At 54.3% G+C, this 18,560-nt stretch overlaps 1 protein-coding gene across 1 annotated transcript; it reads left to right on the forward strand.

Moving 5' to 3' along the window:
- Positions 1-546: 546 nt before the first annotated feature.
- Positions 547-8,247, forward strand: SUSD2 (sushi domain containing 2). Its single transcript, XM_047698045.1, has 15 exons — positions 547-694; positions 2,192-2,399; positions 2,507-2,658; positions 3,084-3,251; positions 3,834-4,008; positions 4,136-4,337; positions 4,510-4,595; positions 4,684-4,952; positions 5,027-5,170; positions 5,264-5,422; positions 6,297-6,545; positions 6,651-6,923; positions 7,068-7,244; positions 7,320-7,422; positions 7,575-8,247. The coding sequence occupies exons 1-15, from the start codon at positions 616-618 to the stop codon at positions 7,597-7,599; spliced, it is 2,469 nt and encodes an 822-aa protein (XP_047554001.1). The 5' UTR covers positions 547-615; the 3' UTR covers positions 7,600-8,247.
- Positions 8,248-18,560: the final 10,313 nt, after the last annotated feature.

Genomic DNA, 18,560 nt, shown 5'->3' on the forward strand with positions numbered 1-18,560 from the left:
CTCCCTCAGAAGGGGCCCCCTCTTCCAGCCCTCCTTTAGCACCCACGCACACCCACACAACCTTACCAGCGATCAGCAGGAAGTTACTTGCTCTCCCTCCCTGCAAGGCTGTGGGGAGGAATTGGGAATACCTGTTCTGGGTAGGGAAGCCAAGGAAAAGGGATGAGAGGTTTGTGGCTGAGGGCTCCTGGGCGCTGGAATCCTGAGACCGCAGGAACCACCCCGCCAAAACCCAGCCCCAGCGGAGCCCCGCCTGCCTCCTCCGGGCTGGACCAGAGGTGGGATCCCGTGGGCTACGTTGCAGCCTCTAGACATCTGGATCCAACCCTTGGAAGGCTCGGACCCCCTCCCACCGTGTCCCGGGCCGGCTGGTCAGGAATGTGCTAACGGAGCAGGTTGGGCCCTACAGGTCCCCAGGGGATCCTGTGGACTTTGAGAGGGGACCGGGCAGGGCGGAGCGGGGCGGGGCGGGGCGGGACGGGCCGAGGCGGGGCGGGACGGGCCGAGGCGGGGCGGGACGGGCCGAGGCGGGGCGGGGCCAGGCAGAGGGGAGTTAGCCGGCCCGCAGCCGGCCAGCCACTGCTGCGCGTCAAGGCTGCGGATTCAGGCCGCGCGATGAAGCCGCCCGTCCTGTTCTGGGCCCTGCTGCTGCTGCTCGCGACAGCCCCCGGCCCCGGCCCCCGGCCTGCAGCAGGTACGCCCCCACCCTGCGCTTCTGCCCCGTCTTCCCTCTGCCTGCTTGCTGCGGCCGTGCCCAGGTGGACGCCCCTCTGCTCAGCCTCTGTCCATCTGTCAGGCCATCTGGGACTGTACTGGGGGTTGTGAGAAGAAATTCCGGGATGCCCAGGGTCCGGGAGCTGCAGGCAGGATGGAGTCTGGGCTTTGCCCACCCTGAACCCGCTGGGAGGTGCCGGTTGCCTGGGAGGAAAGTGTCCCCCCTCCACCGGGAGCAGTGGAAGGTCTCAGAAGAGTCCTCAGTCTGCAGCCCGGAGCCCCGGGGAAGGGTGTGCTCACACGTGAAGTGGGCCCCAGCCCCCCTAGGCCCCCTGACGGGTGAGAGGCAAGACTGTGGGTCCTTATTAGGTGGGGCTGAACCCGGGAAAGTCTGGATGGAAGGCTCCTACCCCAGAGCCTCAGGCTGGGCTGGGCTGGCAGTGTCAGGCTCCCAGCAAAGGTCCCCCCCACACACACCGCCACACCCTCTCCTGTTCCAGGGAAGCGCCACCACCCTTCAACCCCTTAGCTCACCTACTGGCCTCATTCAGCCTCCTCCCCCACTCCCTTGAGCCCTCACATCATCTGTCAATAAATATTTATTGACTCTCTTGAGTGCCAGTCCCTGCGCTGGGTGAAGTGGGGTCACCTGGGGTGGCTCAGGTCCAACCCCAGCCCTTGACTGGCCTTCTTTGGTGGAGTGGTAGGGAAGGGCCAGGTGGGACATGTGATCCCTGCCTCGGTGTCTGCAGTGCCCCCCTCAGTGTCCACCGTCCAGCCTGCCCAGCCACTCCTGCTACAGAGGTATGGAGTCCTGTCATGGGTCCCCAGGGTGGTAAGGGCTGAGGCCTGACGTCCACAGCCCCACAAAAAACCACCCTCCGGCCCTCTGCTGGAGATGACTCTCCTTTCCCCTCAGAGGAGAGGAGCACTCCTCACCCTCTCCCCTAAGGGTGGGGCTCCTTTGGGGGCCACAGTCCGAAAGCCAGTGTTGCCTGACAAAGGGAGATGGGACACACTGAGGCTGGAGAATGAGCTCCTGCCAGGCTTCCAGTGGGACTCCAGAAGGTCCACCAGACCGGGTCCACCGACCCTTTGGGGAATAGAGACCACCCCCCAGCCCAGGTCAAGGGCTCAGCCACTTCTGGCCGTCTGAGGATGCGGTCTCCTGGGACTTGGTGGCCGAAGGTCAGTCCTGCCCTAGAGGCTTCTCTTGATGCTGCAAAAATCTCTGCATGGAGGCATTTGCCCTTAATCTCCCCTCCTTCTGGCAAGTCATTCAGGCAACTGCAAGATCATTGTACCAAGGATCCCTCACCCCACGGGGCCTGTGGGTTTCTACTGTGTTCACTTGGCGGTCAGTGCGACTCCTGGTCCGCATTCTCCTGGGGATGCTTCTCTCTCCTGGGCGCTGGGGAAAAAAAAATGCCCAGCCCTGCCTGTAGGGCAGCCAGGCACTCAGGGACCTCTCTTCCAGGTGCCCCTGGGAGCTGCTCCCAGCGCTGTGGAGACCGAGATGGGTCTTGCTCCTGCCACCCAACCTGCTCCGGCCTGAGCTCCTGCTGCTCGGACTTTCGGGACTTCTGCCTGGAAATCTCTCCCTACTCGGGCTCCATGATGGGTGGCAAGGACTTCGTAGTGCAGCATCTCAACTGGTTCAGCCCCACTGAAGGCGTGATCTGCAGGTGGGAGGCCCGAGGGGCTCTGTGCCTGCTGGGGACCCAGGGGCAACTAGCTGGCTGGGGTCTCCCCACCCAGGCCCCGCCTTTTCTGCCACCTGCAATCCCCACAGGTTTAAGGAGAGCATCCAGACCCTTGGACACGTGGATTCCTTTGGACGTGTGCACTGTGTGTCCCCCTTGTTGTACGAGACAGGCCGCATCCCCTTCACACTCTCCCTGGACAATGGTCGCTCCTTTCCACGCTCGGGGACCTGGCTAGCTGGTGAGTCCCGCCTTACTGAGCCTTGGCCGCCCTACAGGGAATTACCCTAGACATGCCTCACCTGCCAGCCCTGCCCGGCTGCTCTGGCTCAACCAGTCCCTTTGGAGGTGCACCCAACCATGGGGGCCAGGGTTCTCAAGCTCTTCCCCTTGCCTCCTGGCATCCACGCAGGACTCCCAGCCCAAAAGGGGATTGGGGGCTTCCAGGGTCCCCTGGCAAGGTGGGCCATTCGGCTCAGGCAGGCCAGGGGAAGGTGGGGGAGGCCAGGGCCCCACCTCTCCTGCAGCCTCTGTCCTTTCTGACAGCGAGGGTCTGGGAGAGACTGTGCTCCAGTGGGACTGACATTGCTTTGTCCTTGGGAGACACGCCCAGCTCTCAGAGCCCCGGAGCCTCAGGCTTCCGCTTACCCCTCACCCCCTGCCCAGTGCACCCCAACAGAGTGTCAGAGACAGAGAAGAGCGAGCTGGTGAATGAGACACGCTGGCAGTACTATGGCACAGCTGGGATCACGGGTAACCTCACCATGACCTGGGAGCCCTCGGCTCTGTCCACACAGTCTGTCATCATCGAGCTCTGGGGCTATGAGGAGACAGGTAAGGCCAGCCCAAGGCTGGCCCGACAGCGCTGACGGCGTTGCTCTGTGGGCCCTGAGGGTTGGGAGTTGGGGGCTTACTTACAGAGGTGGGAGCAAAGGGATTCCAGGCAGGGCCAGATCCCAGGCGGGGATGCTGAGTGGGAAGGGCACTGGCAAGAAACGGGAAAGGGGGAAGTGTGGGAGTGGGGGGAGCCTGGAGGCCCCTGGCTACTTGGGCCCGGCTCCGGGAGGAGGTATGGACATTCCCAGCCCTTGGATCTAGGGCTTGCCTTGGAAACAGAAGAAGCTTGCTCTACCCAACCTTCCCAAGGCCCTGGACTGTTAGCATGGCTCTAGGCCCGGCCTCGAGGTGGGTCTGGGACCCTAACGTGGGAAGAGGAGACGGTGGTCCCTTGAGCCACGGTCCTTGCTGGGGCAGTGGGACGGGCCTTCCTCTGGGAATCATCTGTCTTGTCTATCTGTCAGGCCTCTCTGAGCACCAAAGATGGGCTCCTGGCCCCCTCCTCTGCCCCAGGACTTGGAGGGACCCCGGGCCTCTTTGGAGGAACCCCAGGGCTGACTAAGGCCTTCTCTCCCTCAGGGACACCATATTCAGATAAGTGGGCCGCAAAGTGGTCGTACCTGTACCCTCTGGCTACAAACATCCCCAACTCTGGCTCCTTCACCTTCACTCCGAAGCCCGCACCGCAGAACTACCAGAGATGGGAAGTGGGTGCACTTCGGATCATCAGCAGCAGATACTATGCAGGGGAGAAGTAAGGGCCCCTGGCCCCGGCCATGCAGAGGATGGGCCGCTGCTCAGCACGCTGAACAGGGAGGCCCCTGGGGCAGGAGGGATGGAGGAAGGGTGAAGCCCTTAGTGTGCTCACGGTTCCCCCACAGAGACGTGCATGCACTCTGGAGCAACGAGCACGCGCTGGCCTGGCACCTGGGTGAGGACTTCCAGGCGGACCCCGAGGCCTGGGCCCAGGCCCAGTGCCTGGCCTGGGAGGACCTGGAGGACCAACTGCCCAACTTCCTGGAGGAGGTGCCGGACTGCCCCTGCACCCTGGCTCAGGCCCGGGCTGACTCGGGCCGCTTCCATGTAAGCCTCAACCCCTGTTGGGGCCCTGGAGAGGGCTAGGGGCCAACTAGAGGCCCCAGGGAGATGAGGCTGGGGCCTGAGGGCTAAAGGAGGGAGGGGAGGGGTCGGGTCCCCGGGAGGGGGTGGCAGAGCCTGAGGCTCGGGCAGTTGATAGCAGCCTCCCGCTCTGTAGACTGACTACGGCTGTGACATTGAGCACGGCAGCGTGTGCACCTACCACCCCGGGGCTGTGCACTGTGTGCGCTCTGTGCAAGCCAGGTGAGCCCCCCAGGCTGTGGGGGGGGCCGGGGGGCCGGGCAGGCCGGGCTGGGCATCAACAGTGGCCCTGACCTGTCCTTGCCCCCAGCCCCCGGTACGCCTCCGGCCAGCAATGTTGCTACACAGCGGCTGGCACCCTGCTCCTGACGGCTGACTCAATGGGGGGCAGCACCCCAGACCGCGGCCACGACTGGGGCGCGCCCCCATTCCGCACACCACCCCGCGTGCCTGGCCTCTCCCACTGGCTCTACGATGTCATCAGCTTCTACCACTGCTGCCTCTGGGCACCTGAGTGCTCCCGGTACATGCAGCGGCGGCCGTCCAGTGACTGTCGCAGCTACCGGCCATCGCGCCTAGGTGGGTGCCAGCAGAGGCCAGGCCCCAAGCAGGGCTGCACCAGAGCGGCCCACCTGACCCTCTGCTCTCCCCAGCCTCCACTTTCGGGGACCCACACTTTGTCACCTTCGATGGTGCCGACTTCTCTTTCAATGGGCGTGGCGAGTACGTGCTGCTGGAGGCCACGCTGACCAACTTGAGGGTGCACGGGCGGGCCCAGACCCGGACGACTTCAGAGGGTGAGGCTGGGGCCCACGGGCTCCGGGAGGCTTGGGGGTCTTCCCAGGAGGAAGGCTGATGCTGAGCGCCCCGCTCTGCAGGTGCCATCCCAGGCACGCAGGACCGAGGCACGGGGCTAATGGCTGTGGCTATCCAGGAGGGCAACTCGGACGTGGTGGAGGTCCGGCTGGATGGCAAGGAGGGGGTTCTGCAGGTGCTGCTGAACCAGGAGGTGCTCAACTTCACCGAACAGAGCTGGATGGACCTGAAAGGTGAGCGGGATGGCCCGGGAGCATCTGCAGGCCACTCTCACGCCCTCTCCTTCCCACCTGAGCCTTGCCTCTCATGGTGGGCATGGCCTGGGCTTTGGGGCATGGATGTGGAGATGGGGGCCTCGATATGGTCCGTATGCTGTCCCAGCATAGTGGCGCAAGTTTGTCCCTCTCCCCTGCGTCCCATGGTGAGGGGCCCAGCACGGTGGACCCATGTCCCCAGCCCACGGCTGTCTGGGCAAGTGAGATTCTAGGCCCCAGGTAGAGAGGTCCAGCCTGGGGACCTGGTCTCATCTCATGCTTTCACACCCATGGAGCCCCAGCCATGTGATCAGAAAACCCTGAGATGCCCGGATGGTGGGACGAGGAGCTGGAAGCTGCAGTGATAGGAATCGCCTGCTTCGAGGATGCTGGTTGGCCCCAAGGGCTAAGGAGCAGCCCCTTGTCCACCCCTTCTGTGGTGGCGCGGCCTCAGGGAACCAAGCTAATGAAATGAGTTTCTTGCGGTTGGGGTGGGTCAGGTCAGGACCTGGGCTGGGCCTGCTACTGCAGACGGTACAGGGACCCCCAGGAAGGGTGGAGGTGGGCATGGCTGCTGCCTTTCTCGAGGAGTGAGGGCCCACAGGTGACCCCCCCCCCCCAGCCAGGGCCTTGGTGTGAGGGGTCCCTTCAGAGCCTGAGCACTTTGTGTCAGTGTGGGGGTCCCAGGACAGTGTGGGACTGGGGTGAGGGAGTGTCACAGCAGGGTTGGCCCTGGGGACACCCTCTCCTCCCCTGGGAGCCCACGGAGGCTGCTGCACTCATCCTGGGGCTGTGGAGTCACGGCACGGTGCCCTGAGTGGACAACCCTGACTCCAGATCCCCCTGTGCCCAGGTATGTTCCTGTCCATAGCTGCCCAAGACAGCGTGTCCATCATGCTGTCATCAGGGGCTGGCCTGGAGGTCATCGTCCAGCGTCCGTTCCTGAGTGTGACTGTTCTCCTGCCTGAGAAGTTCCTAACCCACACGCAAGGCCTTCTTGGGACACTGAATGATGACCCCACCGACGACTTTACCCTGCGCAATGGGAGGGTCTTGCCCCCCAAGGCCACTTCCCGTGAGCTGTTCCGCTTTGGGGCCGACTGTGAGTGACCCTGAGGCCCACTGGGGATGGGGGGAATGTGGCAGTGTGAAGGGAGACACTCCAGAATCGTCGGCCACCAGCACGACCTGCTGCGTGTCTCCCCAGGGGCTGTGGAGAACGCCTCGTCCCTGCTTACCTATGACTCTTGGTTCCTGGTCAACAACTTCCTGTATCAGTCCAAGCATGACTACACCTTTCAGCCCCTGTTCGCCGAGGAGACCACCCCTAACCCCAGTCAGGCCCCTGAGGTGGCTGAATTATGTGGAGACAACCATTTCTGCACTTTTGACGTGATGGCCACTGGGAGCCTGAGTGTGGGCAACAGCACGCTGATGGCCCACCAGCGGCACCAGCATCGTGTGCAGAGCCTGCAGCCTGGTGAGGGCGGCTGGGGGCCCGAAGAGATGGGATGGGCACGTCCTGCTGGGACGTGACCTCCTAAGCTGGCAGCTGCAGCGTGGGGGGTGGGGGTTGTCGGCCAGTAGCTTCATCCTGTGCTCTGCTCCTGGTCCCCTACCCCAGTGACATCTTGCGGCTGGCTGGCTCCGCCCCCCAATGGGCACAAGGAGGGTATCAGCTACCTGGCGGGCTCCACCATCCACTTCTACTGTGACGGCGGCTACAACCTATTTGGGGCAGAGGCCAGCACCTGCCAGGCCGATGGCACCTGGTCCAGGCCCAGCCCCATGTGCCAGCCAGGTGAGGGTGCCCGGTCCACCTGCCTCTCCCCCCACCCCGCCAGCAAGCACCCTCACCGCTCTGCCCTGTTTCCAGCTCGGAGCCATGCGGTCCTGCTGAGCATCATCTTCGGAGGCCTGGCGGTGGTGGCTCTGGTTGCGCTGGTGTATGTGCTTCTACGCCGCAGGAAGGGCAACATGTGAGGCCCCACCCCCCAGCCCCATAGACCCAGGGTTCTACCAGAGGGACCCCCGTCTGTGCCCCTCCCTTGTTGGCTTTAGGGAGGGTCTCAGCCCACTGAGACCCCACAGTGCCCCCCCACGTCTGCTCTAGATGGTGTCTCTGTTCCAGGGCCAGCTGGGGTTCACAGCCCTGAAGGGGGCTCATTTGGCCCACAGCCAGAGACCAAGAACCTGGAGCCAAGACCAGCCTCCCAGGAGAAAGTGCTGGAGAGCATGCACCCCAGCACTTCGATCCCCCTATCCCTTGCACCACGTACAGGGACCTGGACACCTGATACCTGAGCCTTTAATGCCCATGTGTACCCTTACCCTAGTGCCCTGCTCTGTCTCATTAGACCTGGACACCTGGCTCAAGCTGGGAAGCTCCCGACAGGCACGTGGTGCTCTAGTCCCCATGTAGTCTAAGCTCTCACCCCCAGACTCCGTTCCCTCCAATTCTAACACCTGTTTCCAGAGACCCAGCACTCTGGTACTTGAAACTCAAATGCTGGTACCTCAGATTCCGTGTCTGATACCTGTGACCCCGATCCACTGGTCCTGGTGCCCCAAGACAGGAGCCTTAGCACCCAGCTGCCTTGATTGCAGGACTTGGCCCAGCCTCAGTGGGAGAGGCCTCAGGACCCCAGTGTGGAGGGTCACTCTCTGATCTCCAGGCTCGGAGTTCTAACCCTTTTGGAATGTCACTTCTAACTCTTCTGGAATGTCCTTCTAACTCTACTGGAATGTCACTTGAGATACCCCTCCCTCTTTACCCAGAGAAAACAAGCCTGTGGTGCCCCCTCCCTGGTGTCCTGGTGCTCATGCTACACTTTGATTCTGGAAGGTTCCATGGTTGCTTTGTGGGGCCAGCAGCACCGAGAGCAACCTTGGTCCACTGGCCAGCCACCTAGGGTGGGTCCCTCACTGGCCTGTCTCCACCTGAAAAGTGGGATTGAGAACGGTAGCCACTTCGTGGGCTGAAGACCAGGGATCGTGTCTGCAAAGGGTTCACCGTGGAGTGCCATGCTGGGTGCCCAGGAGGGGGTGGGGCCAGCACTGGCACCCGCACCTCCCCCCCTGCAGCCTGATGGCCCAGCCCAGCCCGCCCCTGGGCCCCTCCCCTACCCCAGCACCGCCCAGCAGGCAGGCAATGACTGGTAGTTCCTGAACAGAGCCCATGTTCTGGGTGCCTGGGTTCTTTACCTAGGAGTGTCCAGAAGCAGGGTATGGAGCTCAGGCTTCATGCTATTTCTGGGGAGGGTGCTGAGTGGTGGGCTAGGGGAGGGCCTTGGAAGCATAGGATAGGGCCAAGCTTGCATCATGGGTCTCCGGGAAAGCACAGTGGAGGGCAGGGTTGGAGGTTGATTTCCCCCTGGTCCAGGCCAGTGGCTCGAGCTTGCCCAAGGGATGTAAAACCTTGGGTGGGAGGCAATGAGTGGAAGTGAGGCTCCCTTCACTGCGACTTGCAGTGCTGAGAGTGGCCACGTGGGGGCAGCAGATGGTAGGAACAGAGATGGGACCTACACCATCAGGTCCTGACAGTCCGCAGCCACTCCACCTGGGCCAGTGGGCTTGTCACTACCTTGGCCAAGGCCCATACAGGCCCACTTCTGCATCGCCCTCAGCTAGGAGGGCCTTGAGTCATCCCGCAGTCTCCAGAGCACAGGCCATCCAGCTGGCACTGGCCACCAGGGTCAGAAGCAGAGCCTGCTAGACTTGCCATTGGCTGAGGGTCCTGGGCAAAGGTGGGAAAGCTGGGTGGTAGGGGCAGGTGCAGTCTGGAAGGCTTGCTGGAGGAGGCAGTCTTGCATGATGGGGTATGTTCAGAGGAACAGATGAGAGGGGTTGGAGGTCTCCCTGGGGGGTGGTACCCAAGAGACTAAAGGAGGGGTATGGGGGTCAGGACACATGCTGCTGCTTCCCCACTGTTTTCCAGCTCGGGGCAGGCTGGGGCTGAGAGCTGGCCCTTTGGCCACTGAGCAGGTACTTTCCTCTCTGAAGATGAGGTAAGACAGGGCTGGCGCTGAGTCCTCAGTGCTGGTACAGTCACGAGACAGTGGGTGACAGGTCAGTTTCCTCATGAGGCAGCCTGGACCTGGGGGAGCAGGTAACCCAGGGGAAAGCTCACAACTCCTGGGCCATAACTGAAAGGTTAGGTCGAATTCTCAGAGATGTGATTGGTTAGCGAGGAAATTCCAGGCAGAGGAACAGCCTGGGCAAGGCTCAGAGGAAGAGAAGTGCAGCCCAGTCTGAGGAATAGTGAGGCTCCCGCCCCATCAGACCCTGGCAGTTACACTTCATCCTAAAAGAGGAAAACATGGCCTCCCTCTGGCTTCCCAACCCTGCACTTGGGACCAAGAACTGCCCCAACCCCTCCCCCGCAGAAGCAGTGCACTCTGTGGCCCTGGCCCCCAGACGTCTGGAATTCCCACTGCCAGGGACAGGCCAGGCTGGGAAGCCCCAACACCTGATGGGTTTTCCCATGGGCCTGAAGGGAGTCTGGTACTGCTGGGCTTGTGTGAGGCAGAAGGTCCCAGAGTCCCACAAAGACTCCCTTTAGAGACCTCAAAGGCAGGGACCACCGTCTCAGGGGAGTGGTTTCCCCAAACCACAGTCCCAAGTTAGCAGACCCCAATGTCTAGTTCCTTATCTTTTGTACTGGTCAGGGTTTGAGAGACAGTAATCCAAGGACTTAGAAACACAGGGATGGGAGAATCAGGAAGCAAGCCAAGTAGCTGGTGAGGCCACCATAGGACCCCAACAACAGCCCTGGGCTGAGGAACAAAGGAAGGAGGGTGACAGAGCCAGGCCCAGGTGCTCACAAAGGTGGGAACCTCACAGCAGGAACCATGCAGACCTGCAGGCCCTAGCAGGAGCCACAGGCCCAAGATGGGGGAAGCACCTGCTGCTTCCGCCCTCCAACCTCTCCCTAGGGCCGCCCATTAGCTGAAGACAGGGGGAGCACAGGGCCGAGGGACTGGTACAGTACAGTGGGGAGCAGGGCCCCCCTCTTTGGCCAGCCCTGCTCCTTCTGCAAGCCCTGGGGTGGCTGAGTGTCTTCCCTGGGCCGCCTCTTTCCTCAGAGCTCACACCTCACCTCTTTCCTCCAACGGCTGCCCATTGTGGGGGCACGCTCAGTGCAGTATGTCTCAGGAGTAGGAAATCAAGGCATGCTTCCTGGAGGAGTCCCATTCCAGCAGAACTTCAAAGGACAAAAACCATTAGGGAAGTGAGATAGAGTAGGTGCCTGCAGACAGCAGAGCCGAGCAGCCCAGGACACCCAGATACCACTCCTGGGTTGCACACTGGACTGCATTTCCTAGCGCCCCTTGTGCTGGGGTGGTCATGTGACTAAGTTCTAACTCATGCCAAGCGAGCAGAAAAGAACAGGGTACATCCCCCCAAGATCTTTCTGCTGCCTTCTGTTACAAGGGTGGTTCTGGACCTCGCACCAAAGTGGGTCCTCAGCATGTGGCAGGGAACCCTCTCCCTCCCTCACTGACCTGTTCAGTCATCCAGTACTACCACCAGAACAAGAAACAAACTGGTGATTAAACCATAATACATTTTTTTAAAAGATTTTATTATTATTTTTTTGTTATTTGTTTGGCAGAGAGAGAGAGATCACAAGTAGGCGGAGAGGCAGGCAGAGAGAGAGAGAGAGAGGAGGAAGCAGGCTCCCCGCTGAGCAGAGACCTGGATGCGGGGCTCGATCCCAGGACCCTGGGATCTCAACCTGAGCTGAAGGCAGAGGCTTTAACCCACTGAGCCATCCAGGTGCCCCAAACCATCATACATTTTGAGGCCCATTTTTGCAGCAGTTTCTCTTAACTATAATGCCAGGGGCAGGGATGCAAAAAGGTGGTCTGAGGTTTTTCATTCCTGTTGAAAATAAATTCTGTGGGCGTAAGGTTTTTAAATACTCAAGATAGGTCAGTGTTCATAGCATCGTTATTCATGACAGCCAAAAGGTGGAAGCAACCAAGTGTCCATGGATGGTGGAAGGGGTAAAGGAAACGTGGTCTGCCCATGCAGCGGGAATGTTCTCCACAGGCTCTAACAGGGATGAACGTCAAGACTCCTTGCTCAGGGGCGCCTGGGTGGCTCTGTCAGTTAAGTGTCTGCCTTCAGCTCAGGTCAAGATCCCAGGGTCCTGAGATGAAGCCCTCCATCGGGCTCCCTGCTCACCGGGAAGCCTGCTTCTCCCTCTCCCACTACCCCTGCTTGTGCTCCCTCTCTGTCTCTCTGTCAAATAAATAAAATATTTTTTTAAAAAAAGATACAACAGGACAATTCTTGTACTATTCCGCTCATATGAAACTCCTAGAGTCACCACATTCATAGAGACAGTAAAAACTTACCAGGGCCCGGGGAGGAGAATGGGGAGCTAGTGTTTAATGGGACCAAAGTTTCAGTCTGGGAAGATGAAAACATTCTGGAGAGGTATGGTGCCAACGGTTGGTCAACACCGTGAAAGTGCTTAATGCCTCCAAGCCGGACTCTTCTAAATGGTTCAGATGGTGAACGTTCCATGTTTACATTATTTTCCTACAACACAAAACTAAAAATTTGAAGTTTATGGAACTAGTCCCCAGTTGGTGGGCATGAAGCTGTGTTCAGTCTTTTGCTTCTTCAAGCACTGCTGTCCTTTGTCAAGAAGTTCAGGTTTATTTGCAGGAGCAGTTCATACCAGAGGACTGGCTAGTTAAACAATACGTGCGTTGTCCTCCTGGAGTGGCACTCACTGACACCCTAAGCAACTGGGAGAGCCGGGTCCACTCACCCCCGTCAGTACAAGGAGGCTTCACACTGTTTGCTCTTTGCCAGAGAGACAAAACATGTGGTGAGGCCCTCATCAACTTGGCTAGACTGGACATACCCAGAATTCCCATCCGGGTCAGGAGGGACCGCAAGAGAGTTCCTTGCCCAATTCGGAAGCGGGAAACGGATCGGCAGTCTCATTCATAGCTCACACTCATCATTGTGTGTCTGCTGGCTCAGCTCAGAACGGCACCAGAAGAGGTCAAGGGCGGAAGCCGGTCTCACTTGCCCTCGGGCCACGTTCAGCTTCCCCACTGCTGGGCTGGGTGCCTGACAAAGGTGTCCAGCTTCTGCTGGAACATTTGCCTCCCTTGGCAACAAGAAGACTGTTGGGTATCAACCAATCCGTGTGGGCTCCAACCAACAAGCGGGGTTCCAGCCAGCTCTGGAGCAACCCCTCCACCTAACGTCCACCTGCCTGCTACCCTCCAGACTCTGCCACACGGAGCTCAAGCTCCAACAGCAGCTAGAAGACAACAGTCTCACAGAGGTCCCTTGACCAGCTCCCACAGTGGCAGGTTCTCTGAGGGAACCCTGATAAATCAAGTATAAATTAAATGCAAGGAAGCACACTGCTCCAGGGTCCACCTCAATGAATTAATCCAAAGCAAAGAGGTGCCTGGGTGGCTCGGTCTGTTGAGCGTCTGCATTCGGCTCAGGTCATGATGCCAGATCCTGGGATTGAGCCCCACATCGGACTCCCTGCTTGGTGGGAAGCCTGCTTCTCCCTCTCCCTCTGTCATTCCCCCTACTTGTTCTCTCCCTCTCTCTTCCTCTTTCAAATAAGTAAATAAAATATTTTTTAAAAAAATCCAAAGTGAGTATGCCCAGTTAACCACCACTCATGTCAAGAAATTGAATAGTACCAACCCCCTTACACCCTCCCCCATTTTCTCTATCAGGTACTGCCCTCCCCCTCGTCCCCAGGTTAGTCACTGATTTCTCACACCTTATGTTAGTTTTGTGGGCTTTGTACTTTAAGAAGATGGAATCATAGGGTAGATCTTCTTTTGTGCCTGGCTTTTTTTGCATGTGCAAAGATTCATCCATGTTGAGGTATGAGGCTGTCATTGACTTTTTTTTTCTTGAGGATTATTCCATCGAATAAATTTGTTTATCCATTTTGCTGCTGAGGCACATTGGGTTGGTTTCTTAGTTTGGAGCTATAATGGCTAGAGCCGTGAACATTTTTGTATGTGTCTTTTTTTGTCTTTTTTTTTTAAAGGTTTTATTTACTTATTTGACAGAGAGAGAAAAAATGAGAGTGGGACCACAAGCAGGGGGAGTGGGAGAGGGAGAAGCAGGCTTGCCAAGCAGAGAGCCCAATGTGGGGCTCGATACCAGGACCTTGGGATCACAACCTAAGCTGAGCTAGGCAGGCACTTAACGACTGAGCCATGCGGGAGCCCCCTTTTTTTTTTTTTTTAAGATTTTATTTATTTATCTGACACAGAGAGAGAGAGAGAGAGATCACAAGTAGGCAGAGAGGCAGGCAGAGAGAGGAGGAGGAAGCAGGCTCCCGCTGAGCAGAGAGCCTGATGCGGGGCTCGATCCCAGGACCCTGAGATCATGACATGAGCCGAAGGCAGAGCCTTTAACCCACTGAGCCACCCAGGCATCCCTAGCCCCTCTTGTATGTTACTTTTGACACAAAAATATATGAATTTATGTTGGGTAAGTTCCCAGGAACACGCACTGCTGGGCCTGAGGCATGTGTGTGTTGGTAGCTTTAATAGATAATACCAATTTTCCAAAGTGATTTTAACAACTGACTTTTAGGCTGATTTAATGTTAAAACCTGTTTAACTATTAGAGCCTGCTTAGCCAGAGCGACTCCATATTGCCTAGGTAGCCATATTGTTGTTTACATCCACGGATTTCATTACGGGAATAAACGCCCCAGTAGCTCCTGGTATCGGTTCCGGGTTTCGATTCCAGGAGTAAACGCCTTAACAACAGAAGACGTACCTTGGGTCTGTGGTTATGCCCTATAAAACCAGCCTGTGAGATCGGGGCGGGGTCGCTCTCTTCGGAGGCGGCCCTGGCCGGTCAGTCTGACTTCTAATGCTTGGTATAGAATAAGGCTTTGCATAACTTTCACTTTGCCTCAGTCTCGTTCCTTTGATAACAGACCCCAACACTGACCTTCCCACCAACAACATATGATAATTCCCTTTTGCTATATCTTCGCTAACACTTGGTATTGTCAGTCTTTTTCATTTTGGCCATTTTCATGTATATGGACTAGTAGCATATTGTAGACTTACTTCGCATTTTTCTGACATTTAGTGAAGCTCTACACCTTTTCATATGTTCATTGGCCATCTGGAGCACCTCTTTTGTGAGGTGTCTGTTCTAGTCCTTTGCCCATTTTCTGTTGGGTTACCTGGATGTTTCAAATTAATTTGTAGAAATTCTTTACTCTGGATAAGAGTTTGTTGTCAGATATAAGTAATATAAATACTCTCCCACTCTGTGAGTTGCTGTTTTAATGACTTTCACTGTTTTAATGATGTCTTTTGTCAAACAGAAGTTCTTTAATATAGTCTAATTTGTCAATTTTTTCTTTTATAGTTAATACTTCTTGTGTCCTAAGAACAGTCGCCTACTCCAAAGTTACAAAAAAGTTACAAAGCTGTCCTGTGTTTTCCTATAAAAGTATTGTTGCTTCATACTTCATAATGAGATCTGCAAGTCATCTGGAATAGATTGTGCATGGTGTGAGGTAGGGGTCAGGATACACATTTTTCATGCAGATATCCAGTTGTCTCAGCTACCACGTGTTGAAAAAACCCTCCTTCCCCTCTGCACTGCTGTGTCCCCACTATCAGAGGCACGGTGAGTCTTTGTTCTGTCCTATTGCCTAGTTTACCTTCGCACCAGTACCAAATTGCCTTACTTATCGATTATCTAATTACTTAATTACATAGCTTGTTCTTGATATCTGGTAGTGTGAGTCTTCCATTTATGTTATTCTTCAAAATTGCCTGGGCTGGTCTTGGTTCTTGGTGTTTCAACATGAATTTTAGAAGCAGCTTGCCAATTTCCACCCAAAATTCTTTGAGGATTTTTATTAAGGTTGCATTGACTCTCTAGATGAATGTGAGGAGAATGAAGCCTCCTAGTTCATGAGCCTAGTATAAGTCTCCATTTATTTAGGTCTTTTAAAAATTCTCCCAATTATATTTTATAATGTTTATTATAAAGAGCTCGCATACCTGTGTTAGTTTTACTTCTAGGCTTTGATTTTTTTTTTAAGATTTTATTTATTTATTTGAAAGACAGAGATCACAAGTAGGCAGAGAGACAGGCAGAGAGAGAGGAGGAAGCAAGCGGGCAGAGAGCCTGAGCAGGGGCTTGATCCCAGGACCCTGGGATCATGACCTGAGCCGAAGGCAGAGGCTTAACCCACTGAGCCACCCAGGTGCCCCAAGCTTTGATTTTTTTTTTAAAGATGTTATTTATTTATTTGACAGAGATCACAAGTAGGCAGAGAGGCAGGCAGAGAGAGAGGGGAGGAAGCAGGCTCCCCGCTGAGCAGAGAGCCCAACGAGGGACTAGATCCCAGGACCCTGAGATCATGACCTGAGCCAAAGGCAGAGGCTTTAACCCACTGAGCCTCCCAGGGGCCCCTGATTTTCTTTTTTTAATGCTTTTATGATTTCAGTTCCAAAAATGCTTTCTATTTGTGGCTGGTATGTAGAAATAGTATTTGTTTTTGTACATTTTCCTTGATTCCAGCGATTATGTGAAATTCACCTATTTCTAACAGTTTATCTGTAAAGTAGCTACAATTTTATGTTCTCCTTCCCAGTCCTTGTGTCTTTTATTTTTTTTTCCCTCACCTTGTTACGCTAGTGAAAACTTCCCTGCCGCTAATGGAAGGAAATGATGACAGCCCGCCATGTTTATCTTGGTCTCAAAAGGAGCTGGTCACAGTCTCAGAAGGAAGGCTTTTTATGTTTTATCACGAAGTATGACGTTTTCTCTAAAGGTTCTGCCGCTGCAATTTATCAGATTAAGGAAGTTTCTTTCCGTTAACAGTTCCTGAAACTTCTCACTGTGAATGCAAGTTGGGAAATCTTACCAAACACTCTTCTGCATATATCGAGATGGTTGATTCTCTCTTTTTTTTCTTTTCCTTTATTCTGTAACTATGTTAGCACAATGAATTACATGGCTTGACTTTCTCATGGGTAACCCATCTTGCACTCCCAGAATAAATGCCAGCTGGGAGTGATTTGGTTTGCTCATCATTCATTGAGGAGTTTTGCCTCTGTCCACGGATGAAATCGCCCTCCACTTTTCCTTCTTGACATTTCTTTGTCAGGTTTTGTTCTCAGGATGATGCTGCCTCATTTAAAGCATTGTGCAATGTCTCTTTCCTCTTTTCTGTTCTCTGGAAGAGTTTGTGTAAGACTGGTGTTTTTCCTCCCATTAGTGTTTGGAAGAACACACAGAGGAAGCTTTCTGAGCCTGGAGTTATTTACTTTGTCCCTGCGGGGTCTCACTGTTGTTTTTATTGGCCATGCTCATTTATGAGGGAGGTTGAGCAACTTTTTCTATGTTAGAGCAATCACTGTAGCTCGCTTTCTGTGGTCTACAATGAGTCATGTCCCTGTGCATCTTTCTAATGGACACTTGGTCTTTGACATTAAATATTTAAGTATTTAAATATTAAAGAACCCAACCCCATAGCATATTATGTACTGAAACTATTTTCCTCAAGTTTGTCATTGGCCTTTAAGATTTATTTTTATTTTTTTATTTTTAAGAGTTTTAATTCTGGCATAACTAACATACAGTGTTGTATTACTTTCAGGCGTACGATGTAGTGACTCGACCATTCTATACATTACTCAGGGCTCATCCGGTTACGTGTAATTTTTAATCCCCATTCCCTAGTACACTCCCCTCCCTCACCTCTCCTCTGGTTACTACCAGTTTGTTCTCTATAGTTAAGAGTCTGTTTTTTGGTTCCTCTCTCGTTTTCTTTGCTCATTTGTCATGTTTCTTAAATTCCACGTATGAGTGAAATCATATGGTATTTGTCTTCCTCTGACTTATTTTGCTCAGCGTAATCTGCTCTAGCTCCAGCCACGTCGTCGCAAATGTCTGTTGGTCTTTTTTTTTTTTAAGATTTTATTTGTGTTTGTTGGTCTTTAAAGAAGTTTTCTACGTCAAAATTTCTACTTTTTACGTGTTCAAATATATCTGGTGTTCTTTTTTTTCTTTTACTTCTTGTTTTTATGTCATGCCTGAAAAGGTTTTCCTTTCTCTAAGAATATAAATAAAATTTCCTTGTGATGTTTTGTTTGTTCTTTTTTTAAACTTTTTTTTAAAGATTTTATTTATGTGACACAGAGAGAGAGCAAGCATGGGGAGAGGGAGAGGGAGAAGCAGGCTCTCTGCAGAACAGGGAGCCTGATGCGGGGCTTGATCCCAGGACCTTGGGATCATGACCTGAGTGGAAGGGAGACGCTTAACCGACTGAGCCACCCAGGCACCCTGTGTTTGATTTTTTATAGATCTATATGGTTTCACTTTTAACACTTCAGTCTTGATCTGACTGGAATTTATTTTGGTTTATTTATTTTATTTGATAAAAAGGTAGGGATCCCACTTCGTTATTTTCCTAGGTGGCTGCCCACTTGTTCCAAGAGGTATTGATAACAATCTTTTTCTTATGGCTTTGAACTGCTCCTTTAGCAGAGACATGATTTCCATATTTATTTACATCTCTTTGTGGAGTTTACATTGTGGTCGCTTGACTTCGTAGGTTTACTCATATGCTGCTTTAACAACTGTATGTTTATAATTTGTTTTAAAACAAATTCGGATGGATTTACTTGATTTTTTAAAAATATTTTCTTTATTTGAGAGAGCAAGAGAGAACATGAGGGGGTATGGTGGGGAGAGGGAGAAGAAGACTCCACGCTGAGCAGGGAGCCTGACGTGGGGCTCAACTCCAGGACCCCAGGATCATGACCTGAGCCGAAGGCAGACAATTACTGACTGAGCCACCCAGGAGCCCCTTGATTTTTTTCCCTCCCCGATGGAATTCAAAAAAATAAAGGTCTTTATAATAATTGATGCTGAAACACTTGCCCAAGCACTTGTTAACTTCTCCATTTAGGCCTAAGATTCATCTTAAATTATTTTTATATTTGGTGTGAGGTAGGAGTCAAGATTGATTTTCTCCATCAGTGTATTGGAGATTTGTTCCTGGCATTTATTCTGCATGACCCTTGGTTCATTATGACTTCAGGATCCTCATCTATAAAACTGGGATAAT

Source organism: Lutra lutra, chromosome 12, assembly GCF_902655055.1.
Source record: "Lutra lutra chromosome 12, mLutLut1.2, whole genome shotgun sequence".
Classification (NCBI taxonomy): Eukaryota; Metazoa; Chordata; class Mammalia; order Carnivora; family Mustelidae; genus Lutra; species Lutra lutra.

Bases quoted from the DNA above. Each gene is read 5' to 3' on its own strand.
- SUSD2 (XM_047698045.1), top strand. From the start codon at position 616: ATGAAGCCGCCCGTCCTGTTCTGGGCCCTGCTGCTGCTGCTCGCGACA. The intron at 2,659-3,083 runs GTGAGTCCCGCC...CCCCCTGCCCAG, and splicing joins CTCGGGGACCTGGCTAGCTG to TGCACCCCAACAGAGTGTCA. The intron at 6,546-6,650 runs GTGAGTGACCCT...GTGTCTCCCCAG, and splicing joins GTTCCGCTTTGGGGCCGACT to GGGCTGTGGAGAACGCCTCG.